This window comes from Lasioglossum baleicum, chromosome 8 (genome assembly GCF_051020765.1).
Source record: "Lasioglossum baleicum chromosome 8, iyLasBale1, whole genome shotgun sequence".
In the NCBI taxonomy this organism is placed as follows: domain Eukaryota; kingdom Metazoa; phylum Arthropoda; class Insecta; order Hymenoptera; family Halictidae; genus Lasioglossum; species Lasioglossum baleicum.
The window spans coordinates 10,011,226-10,023,097 of record NC_134936.1 but is presented as its reverse complement, the minus strand read 5'-3'; the positions used below and the strand labels follow the sequence as shown (position 1 = coordinate 10,023,097).

Genomic DNA, 11,872 nt, shown 5'->3' with positions numbered 1-11,872 from the left:
TCCCAAGAAGTTAATAAATTTCGTATGTACAATTTGTAAATATTGCGCATGTCTTGCAATGCTGCCACGAAAATCAGTGTATAGTTAATTTTATTGAGATCATGAGAGACCTGGAGATACTACTAAATAGTAAGGGTTGAATGCCGTTTTGATATCGCCTTCATTGAACACTTTCCCTGTCAAGAGGTCATTTAGGTGCTCAATAAAATGGGAATTTGTAAAAATGGAAAGAATAACGAGGGTGAAGGAGAAGGAATTTAAATTGCGAGAAAAAGGCGTTTCATTTGCAACAATATCGCTGCATTAGCATGTGAGCATCTTTCGAAGGTGAATGGAACGTGCAAACGCTTCTGTAGGACTCTTTGAGAGGACGCCACACGACTAAATCGAGGTACAACTCCTGCATCCGAGCACCGGTGGCTGCAGTAAGAAACAGAAGGCCACTAAAGAGATCCTCGTCGGTGCAGAAGGCCACTGATGGGACTCTCGTCGGCGAGAAGGCGAATCATCACGGAACCATATCGATTATCATCAAATGTTACATTGTCCGACGAACGTTTCAAACGATCGTCTGGTCACCGACCAGATACTATTAACTATAGTTCGCTAATGAGTTAGAATTATTTAAATAAATATTATCTGTATACTGATTTTCATTTAATGGAAACTCATTCTCGAAACACAAATACTAAAGCCACAGTGAAAGTTTTATTTTTGAAATTCTAGATACCCTTGTTCAGACAAATCAAATTGTTATCTGACATTAGAAATATTAAAGATCTGTAAAGTATTTTAATATACGATTCATTTATCTTGAAAAAGACCTCTTTCTAAACACCAGAATAATGTATGTTTATTTTCTTAACTGCTTTAATCTTTTTCTTGCTTTTTTAGCTTACAATTTTAGCTTACAGTTTTGCTAAAACTCTGTAAATATTTCTAATAACTGATGATAAATCGTATACGAAATTGGAATCTCTTTTTCATGATGGCGTCTCGGCCCGCCAACTAAACATGTCACCGGAAGTACACTGTTTTACTGACCATTCTCCACAGCATAAAGAAAATTAGTAAAGACATTGCATGCAATGGATTTCTCTGTCTACGGTTCTGCATTACCAACTCTGTAGAAAATGCTCCGATACAATAACGGACTCTACCAAAATGGAACGGTCGGCTAGCGAACTACATGACGTTGCAACATAAAGGGTGTCCGAGGAAGCCAGATTTTAAAAGGTATGGACAATTAGAAAGAAATATTAGATCGAATCGAACAATCGAAAAAACGCAATCTGCAACATTGACAAAATTCGCACGGATTTAGGAGGAATTTCTAGATCTTAGAATGTATTCCTGTAGGAATTTTTAAACATTTGAGAACTCAAATCAATGGTAGAAGATGGTAGGGGCACCATTTAAAAAACCATCATGAGAAATCATGAAGAAGAATTGTTTAATCTTCGCAGCTATTAGCTCGGTGTGATTGTCGATTTTTAATATTTTATACAGCAATTGACCTTCGCGAAAGAAAGTATTCTAAACCGAGAATCACACCGATTGCCCGGGTCTCACCACGTGGAGGTTGCTGCGAGTGAGACCCACCCACCCACTTAACACTAAATCTACCGAGCCTTTAAATTTATTTAGATTTTGTGCAGCTCCTATTGTAATGGTACTGGTACGTACCTTAGAGTGTGCTTGTGTGAGATTTGAACGTAGGGTGTCGGAGGGGGAGGGAGGAGAGGGAGGAGAGGGAGTCATTTCATTTCACTTCATTTCATTTTTATTTCTACCTTGTCGCTGTACTCGTCTGTAGAAGTAGTAGTAGTAAATGTAGTTGTACACATGGGCAGGCCTCGCCGCTCCAACGATCAGTGCATTTTTTGCACCAAACGAACTTCTCGATATTATTTCGAATTTTCCTTTAAACCTAAATGCATCTATCACACAGTGCTATCATTCAACTTTATTTGACGCAATCTTGCGGTTTTGATTTGAGAACTTCAAAGTTAAAAAATCAAATAAGCCCTTATTTGAGGTTTTCCTCTTATTCTGCATAAAACAGTGAACGCTCTTTCAGGTGATCGAATTCATCGTTGCAATATGCAAAAGACAGTTCTCTGTGATTACCAGTTTACGATCGCACGAGCAATCGCACGATTTGTACACGCCCCTTCGAAGTATCGTGAATTATGCTAACGTGGAAAGTAATTCGACAACTATGCATTACGGGCGGCATTGCGTTTGATGATGTGACAAATAAATCGCTTATAATATATTTAAGTCTGAATAAATATTATTCCCCAATGTGGAAAAGTGTGGCTTTTATAACAAAACTTTCGACTTATCTTAGAAAACATATATCTGATACTACGTAACTTTTAATTTTCTTGAAATTAAACATATATATACATGTGATACATGAAGGTTCACTAAAATAGTATTAACAATAGTATTAACAGTGTTAAACAGAGAAATTATTTTTTTGTTTCTTTCAAATTCATTTATTTTATATAACTGTCAATAATCTCTTTTATGGGAGACATGATGAAACGTGAAATGATTAACAATAGTATTAACAGTGTTAAACAGAGAAATTATTTTTTTGTTTCTTTCAAATTCATTTATTTTATATAACTGTCAATAATCTCTTTTATGGGAGACATGATGAAACGTGAAATGATCATTTCAGTGGAATTATTTTAGAAATAGTGAGAGATTGATGCTAATACAAACGTCGTACCTATCAATTAAATGATTCTTCTGCTATTTAGAAACGAAATGATTTGTTCTATCCTTATCCAGGACAAAAACAATCTTCTACAGTATTTGATTACAGCTTGTAATCAAGAATCGGTGTGGGCTGTAATTTCATTTTTCTGCTATTCGGTACGTATTCTAATTCCACTAAAACTAACTCATTTTCTCCAGTCGTCAAAAATGGCGCAGGGACGTACAATGTTATTTGGGGGCCAACTGTTGGCCAATATCGGCCAAGATTGCGTCCATTTATGAATGCTACACCTTTGCCCCAGTCACTGGTATTCAAGTAAGTATCCAAAGGTTTTCCAGTAATAGTGAACGTTCCACGAAGAATGACTGGACCTCTGCGAAGACTTCCGTTTTCCAGCGTAATCGTTGGCAGAGACCTGATCATGCCGATATCATCTAGGCGGTAACCTGTCATTTTCCAATGTTTGATGGGGGCATTGTTTAACGTTACCTCTGAAATTCCCTGTTAAGACGAACAAAAATGAATTTCAAAGGAACGCGAACATTTTTGGGACACTCTGTATTGCCAATGCATAAAATCCATAGTGTAGTCATCATTAACAAACCTTAAAGTCATAAAGGCCTTGTCCATAGTTCACCCGTCCTTGATTCTCAACCAGTAGCTTCAACTTCCGTGCATAAGGATTTTCGATAGCTATATCATAGATGTCGTCGGTGCGAGTCAATGATCCGATTAAGTAATCATCCACGTAGACTAATCCTCTATCTCGAACTGTTGCGTGCAAAATCGATGGATCGGTTGTGCTATTTATTAAATCTGCCTCGTACAGTACCAACCAATGGGACAATCCAAGAGCCTCGAATGTTAGTGGCTCTGATTTCTCAAGAACTACCGTTCCCAAGAGTTGTCGGCCAGCAGGTTCAAAGAGGTTTACGATTGGCGAAAGTAGAATTGATCCGTAATCACCTTTGGCAGATACGTTCGGGAGAGATATGTTCGGCATCGGTAAATACTGGAACATGATATAACGCGTACGATAATAAAAATAAAATGCGTATGAGTAACTTAAACCACCAAATAAATTAGAAGAACTTAAATACAGGGTGAACATTATTAAGCATTACAGACGAATATCTCAAAAAATATTGATTGTACGCAAAAATGTTTCAGATGGAAGTTCTTCCATGCGTTGGCATGGAACGCTGCGACGCAGCGTTGCTTCGGGAAGGTTTAGGAGAAATCCACATTCGAAAAAGTCCATTTGTTCAAAAGTTGTGACGTCATTAGTGGCCAAAGATGATTTGTTATTGCACGTGGACAAAGTCGCGGGTACAGCTAGTAATCAATATTTTTGAAGATGTTCGTCTGTAGCGCTTTATAATGGTCACCCTGTACAATACTGTTTTATTACTTCCAACCTATTTTAAACATATTAAAAGAAAAAATAAATTTCTATCTCACTCCAGGATGTAGCAATTCAGATAGAAAATTTTTATTTTACACAAAGATCCGCTGTCTATTATGTTAGTATTATTATGCAAATTAAACATGTATACATCAAAAACGTAAAACAGGAGCCAAATAAAAAGTTCTTTCCTTCATTAATGATTTTAAAAAGTTGCAAATAACGCTACATTTATGCTTCTACAGTGTTGTCCTAATGTCTTTCCAATTTTAACTAATTTTTGTCTTAAATTAATAAAACTACCTTGCCAGTTTTAAATTTTATTAGTGGTTCGTACCTTCGAGATAACTTTCCTTATTTCGAAATACTTCGGTGTCGGGTCTCCTGCCTCAGTTAGTGGTGCGTCGAAATCGTAGGAAGTAAGGTGCGGCATAAACACGTATTTACCATCCTTGGCACCTGTGCAGTTAGTTACAATAATTTTATATATTGTTAGAGGGTTTTGCATTGAATCGCGTTGTGTACACAAATATTATGTATTGTATGTGTAGTTATGTAAACGTGTTGATTCAAGAAGTATACATCACTCTCATTCTATTAAATCTATAGAATCATTCCAATCTTTCAACGGGGAACTTACAATGGCACGTGACATGAGTGTGAATGTGTGCAAATTACTGCAAATACAATCCTTAAGAAAACAAGTCACACGATTGATGGCGTGCCAAGTGAAAGTTTTATTTGGTAAAATACTTCTTTCAGTATTTAAACAATTGTTTCATTTGACATACGAACACTATTCTTTATCGACTTTTTTTCTCAACAATACCAGCTATGTAATTGGGTATTGTTGAGTATTAACGTAAATACGATATAGTTTATATTAGGTTCTCCAAAAGTTTCTTTCGCAATACGCACGTTTCATATTGTTATGTAACACAAATATGTATAAACAATGTTATTAAACACGCATAACTTCTAAATCAGTGGATTCCTACTATTAAAACATGGATTGCCGGTATTTTCTCGCCGAAATCTACAGGATTCCACAAAAGAAGGTAAAAACTTTTGGTTTCTGGAGATGAAGTTTAACGAAATATTCTATTTTTTAATAAGTACAGTCAAGCGAAAGGAAAGTTTGCACTCACCAGAACCAGCTGTGTAACCGAAGTTTGTGCCGCCGTAAAACATGTACATGTTTACGGAAGCACCGATTGCCAACATTTCGTCCAAGGTTTTCACGACTGCACTAGTTTTTACTCGATTAAACCGTTGTCGCCAGTCAGTCACCCATCCGGGATAAAATTCTGAATTTACGAGTGGACCCTGTGGGAATAATGAATGTACAAATAAGATGACATAACGAATTTGTTGTTATTACTAGACGCCACGTTTAATTGTCGTACACAATTAAAACGCCCATTCTTATGCAAAAATCTAAGGAGTAGTTATAAATTAAACAAGACTGAGTTTTCTAGTCCTTGAAATATACATTGGGAGTTACAACCATTTAGTCGATCAAGTAGTATACGGTGACGTGAGAATTTCTTAGGAAAACGAGGTAATTGGTTTACTGTCATCGGTCTTTCAATTTGTCGTCAGACATTCTTACTGTCAGTGAATAAACCTATTTTTAGAATTTATTATACATCGAAAATTTAGTATTTGATTGCAGGTTATTTAACAAGACCGAAAACATTTCCCTTTTGAAACAAAATTCAGCTTATTTAAGCTGTTCCCATCTTATACTCTCAGTAAGACTGCTCACATAAAGGAACTGTCTGATATTACTTACAGATTTACGCCAGTTAATCCTGATACTGTCTTACATATTACATAACATATTACAGTTATCTTATCATCAAATCATCGTATCGTCAAATCATGCGGTATGTAACACTCTGTTAGATTAATTAAAAATATAATTAATTACGTTACATTTTATCGTTCAATTAACTTTCATGAAGCTTTTAGATCAGGTGTTGTTTTCTATGCAATACGGCAATCGAATGTCGAGTGTTTTGATAATCAAGAGATCAGCACAATCAATGTACAAATCTTCTTGATAAGCTAACCGTTGGTGCTGCTATCAGTAGTGTATCGGATATGTAGAATCGATAATATTTTGAATTTTGTAGAAATTTGTTTCGATATATTGATGTCGCCTTAATATCACTTTAGAGGGCCAGCTGATAATGTCTTGAAAACACCATTCAATTTATATTTAGCTATTGATATTTACCCGTGGTTCGTACTTGCGCATAATTTCGAAGCCTTCCGTTACATTCGTACTTATTCCAAAGTCGATAGTGGTGTAAACACCTTGCGTGTATCCACAACGAAACAAACTGTCGCTATGTCCATTAGTAGAGAACAGGAGAGCCTTTGAACCAATTTTCTCATGCATGATATCTCGAAGACGATTCAGGTAATCATGGTCACAGGCATAGCTTCCATATTCGTTTTCCACCTGAAAGATCGAATGCGAAACTCGCATATCGCGAGTTACCCAGAAAAAGCAGTGTTTTAAACTTTACGACATTATAGAGGCCCTTAGTATAAATGTATCAGATTATTTAAAAAATAATAAATAAAATGAAAAATATTGGGCTTACCTGAACCATGATTATAGGACCTCCATTTCCTCTCAACAAAGGTTCAATTCGACTGAACACCTCGGTTAAGTATATTTCTACGTATCTCATGTAACCTACAATATAAATACAGAAATATGTTGGAAAACTCTAGTTCAACTTGTAATGGAATATAATTAGTTTAAAAAGCACAAAATGCACCGAAATTCTTACGTGGATCATTTGTCCTCAGTCTAATATCCGGAACACGCGTGAGCAACCAATATGGCAGACCACCCTGAGCAAAGTAGGATAAAAAGTAGAATACTTTGTATTATATTATAGGTACGCAAAGGACGAACACAGTGAAAGAATGGAGATCTTACGAAGTCTCTTTCCGCGCAAATGTAAGGACCAGGCCTTAAGATAACGAGCAAGTCTTCTTCTTGAGCAATATTCAAAAAGTCTACAAAATCTGCGTCACCTGACCAGTTCCACTGATTTTCTTCAGGCTGATGTAGGCTCCATTCAACGTAACTGTTGTGTAAAGATTATTCTTCTATAAGAGACTCTTAGAAAATGATGTGACAACGAAGCAATGAATGTATGTACAGCCTCGATCGAATCTGAATAATGCGACGCGCGAACGTATGTATTTTCCGAAACTATACATATATGAATTAGACTTTTGCTCTATTTAAGAGAATCTCGAATATTTTCTAACAAATGCATACATTCACTTCTATAGTCTATTCTCTTTTATCTATGTGTATTAGGTTGTTGCACATGAAATGTCCGATTAATTTTGTATCCAATGTATTGGGTATCTATCGAGAAATACTTATATGTACTTCTATTTAAAAATTTAAAGTTTCTTGACTGTATTACGGTAAAAATAAGATATTATGGTCATTCACGTTTTTCATTTACAAGATTGTTATCTTGATTTTGTAGTTCATTTCTACCATCGACGATTAGTAAGTTAATTAATCACCACATTTTGACCAAAAATCATGAAAAGTTATTTTTCCAGGCATATAAAAGGAATACACGACAGTCGCGTTGGTTGACGTTGAAATATACTTTATTTAAAAGTAAAATTATACGTCTAGATTAAAACATTGAACATACGATATTAACACTAAACGTACCAAGCTATAAAAGCAACAGGCACGTGGTTGCCTTATAATTACAGTAACAGCATTGCTTGATCGAAACGTTTTATAAGAGTCGTATTCTAAAATCGGTCATTTCATATGCAACAACCTAATATTATCAGTTAACAATAGTGAAAAGCAAGGTACTATTTATGTACGAATGGAAAGTAAATAGATAATTGAATGGTTTGTGTAGAAGTCGATCTATTTAAGTGATTAGAGACTTCACTTACGTCGAGACAGCGTTCAATCCAGCCGCCCTCATTTTTCTTAGATTATTCCGCCAATATTGTTTCGGCGCACGGAAATAATGAAAACTGCCGGATACATATCGGAACGGCTTTCCGTCAAGTAAAAATTGATTGTTCTGGTAATCGACTTCGAATCCGAGTTTCTGTGTCTCCTCCTACAACCACAAATACACAAATTAGAGCAGATCTCTAACACAACTCTATTAAATGATCCATGATTGTTATGAATAGAAACGTGTATATTAATTGTTTTCGGTTACTTCTACAAATAAAACTCGTCTTAAACTAATCAGTGAGAAGTGGAAATGATGATGGAGGTCAATTGCAATTTATCATCGTGAAAAAAACAGTGCAGATGACGGAAAGGACTTATTGTAATGTAGGCAGTGTCACCAGGTGAGGGGAGGGAGCACACGGGATTCTTGATATACATATATTACAATATACAGTCAGGGACAATTTAAAGTGGACACCTTTAAAAATAGCATAACTTTTTAGAAATTGGTCCACAGGACTTGAATTTTTTTAAGATGTTAGACCGGCTAGTTCGCTAGAGAATAACTAAACAAAAATTTAATACGATTGCAATTGGTAGGAATTATACAAAATTTTTAAAAATGATGTTTTGTCAACATTTTTATCTGGGCCTGTAACGATAATTTAAAAAATGCGTTTTATAGATTTCGGTAACTTATATGCATACTGAAAATTTCATCGAAATCGGTCAACATTGCAATGAGCTACAAACGTTTAAAGATGATCACGTAAGGGCGAAATAGCCTGGAAAGGCTGAAAATCTGCGACTTTCATCCTTAAGCTCTCTAAGAATGTAACTTGCGCATATAACCAGACATGCTAAACAGTCTGCTAACTGATACACAACTGTTAATTTTCTTATCGTACAGTGGTTGTAACTACAAGTCTTTTGCTGGTCGAATTCGATAGTGAGGTAGCAAGGTAGTATTCTTTTCACATAGAAAATTTGCCGAAACATCCACAATTTAATATCAATTAAAAAATATTAAATTCTCTTTGAAATCTTTACCACGAGTCTCATGATATTCCAAAACACCAGCTCAAATATACGTAACATTTCTAGGCTGCGGAATTTAATAAAAAAATAAAATTCGTATGCATCGTATGCAAGAAAAGGAAATTAAACAAATTTTTCCTGTCAAATATATCAATAATTTGAAAACAACATTATTCTTACGTTCTTCCAACACCTGTTCGTTTTCACCTATTTATGCTTATCGAAAATACATAAAATTCGCAGTGTAATAATTTCTATACAATGATAATACTCACATTATTCTCGTGAACATTCACTACCTCTCCAAACGCACTCGTCAGTGTCAGAGCTAACAGGAAAGACAACATCTTCTAATTACAATAACTGACAGCCGAAGTGTTCGATTGTCCAATAATGTTTTCACTGACCGAACTCACACGGTACAAAAATTACATTGCCGGTCCGACGGTTCGACGATCTAATTCAGTAACGATCTGACCGGGTTCACTATTTCTGCAGATAATAAGTAGCCGACGGTAGGGTAGGAGTCAGTTATCGCACAGATAATACAGTAATGCCTCTATCGACGTAAAAAGGATCTTTATGCAAAATAGAAAGTTTGTGCATTAATTGCAAGGCACAGGAGCTAAATATAAATTTATATTTTCCACTAATAATTTCAATGTAGCCAAAATAATATATTAATACAGTAAATCCTCTATAAACGCAAAAAGGTCGTACACGAGAAACGCAAAAGAATATCCCCTCCACTGTACTAATCTGATCGCGGCGCGGGTATATCGGTGTGAAGTGTGAACCACTGTTAATGCAACGCGGAGAGTCGCAGCCGTCAGTACAGTTCAAAGGCCCGTTTTTATTATTACTTATTTTTTTATGAAACTTTCATCAATATATTCGTGGCATTCTTCTAATTAAAAACAGATCAAACACTATGTTATTTCAACTGTATTTAGTGGTTTAATTGACGATGAAAGTTTCGGACGCAAACTGGGGACGCAGTTCCTATACGCTGTCCTTCCTTGGATATTGGTCAGTAGACGATTTCACCGGTCAGTCAATCAGTCAAATAGTTTCTACCGGTCACAGACTCTCTTTCTACCGGTCACACACTCGCCTCTCGGAATATTCATACCCGTTGTTTATACCCATATAATTATATATATAATATATAATTACAGTTGTGTCATGATCATGTTGTCAAAAGGTAATATTAGTAATTTAAAAAATTTTTAGATTACGTGTTTTATCAATTACTGATTCTGAACTTTTACAAATACGTTCTTACTTTTACCTAAAGGCATCTAGCATCTCTTACATTTTAGTATACAATATTAACGAAAATTCAAAGTGTGCCGCTATTAGAACTAGAAGTTCTTACGAATAGGGGACTATGTATACCGATTGCCCAGAAATTCTTATTTACCCAGAGTAAACGAAAGATTTTTCAACACTTTCAAAAAATATATAAATAGAAGCAATTCATATAAAAATTGAAATAATATTATTTGTTCACAAACAGTACACCTACATATGTATGGGACCGACTGCTCTTTTAGAAGCAGTTGAAAATGTGTCAAATTTGGTACAAAGGACGAATAAGGATGAAAATTTCATCCGTGTTAAACTATTTAAAGCTTAAACTTATCGATCAGTATTCATATTCATCCGTTCCGACCGCCTTCCTCGTTGCTTATCCTAATCACAAGCTGCCATTGCCGATATTAATAGTCGCCTAAAAGAATGAAAAAGTGGTACAAAGAACAGAGGGTCGATTAATGGATCGAAAAATTGTATCCGTGGATCGTAAAACCTCATTTACCGGTTCGTAACGCGAACAGTCAACGGCTTGGCTCTCTCGGGTTTTTTCGCGCTTTTTTCCGCGAATTACACGTAATGCCGCGGCGTTTGTAATTTCGTCTGGTTATTACAATCAATTTCAGGTGGTTCCCTTGCGAGGGAGTGAAGGGGGATGACGAGGAAGGGGTAGTCAGAGCGGGGGCCGCCGTGTAGTCGCAGTCCATAAAACGCTACACAGCCGATGTAATTACCGAGGTCGGCACGGTTTTAGAGCATCGAAACTACGGCTCGGGTAATTGCCACAGAATTACGAAAAATAACGGTTGTTGCAGTTAGATCGTAAAATTGAGCTAACGAGAAGCGCGGCGGGCGGGCATTCATCGCACGCGATAAAAGCAAGGGCACGATGTGTCTGAACGCGACGGACATGCAGCGTACAGATTATTATATGTTTAATTTTTTACCGCACACGTTGCTTCCCCGTCGACTTCCAAAAATCGAGGAACTGCGCCAAACGTGCCATTTCTTTATCCATCGAGTCCCGGAAATATCTTTCGTTCTCAAAAACATTTTTTTATTATTTCTTTTCGTTGCTCAGGTGATGCACTGTCAATCCGATTAGATATACGAACCGTGGCAAAAATTATTCGATTAAAGTAATCAAGTTTTTCAGTATTTTCAATGTGGAAAATATTTAAAAATAGAACTTGTCTTATACATATCCCAACAAAACCATCCTGTAAACAGGAGCCAAGTTCCTATGGCCGTAAAAAGTTGCGAGATCAAACAAAATACGGCCAAGTTCGTTAGCTTAGAAATACCTCTTGCAATACTGAAAAAAGCGTTTGTAAAAATTAGTTTAAAAGAACGCTATTTAATTTTTAAAGGGTTACATGGAGGGCTAAATTATTCAAACTTGGCC

At 36.0% G+C, this 11,872-nt stretch overlaps 1 protein-coding gene across 1 annotated transcript; it reads right to left on the bottom strand.

The window, feature by feature from the left end:
- Positions 1-2,616: 2,616 nt before the first annotated feature.
- On the bottom strand, positions 2,617-9,536 carry LOC143211099 (beta-galactosidase-like). Its single transcript, XM_076428521.1, has 9 exons — positions 8,103-9,536; positions 7,099-7,249; positions 6,947-7,010; positions 6,755-6,849; positions 6,382-6,609; positions 5,288-5,465; positions 4,477-4,598; positions 3,339-3,746; positions 2,617-3,235 (listed from the first exon to the last, which is right to left on the bottom strand). Exons 1-9 carry the CDS (start codon positions 8,132-8,134, stop codon positions 2,834-2,836), a joined length of 1,680 nt encoding a protein of 559 aa, XP_076284636.1. The 5' UTR covers positions 8,135-9,536; the 3' UTR covers positions 2,617-2,833.
- Positions 9,537-11,872: the final 2,336 nt, after the last annotated feature.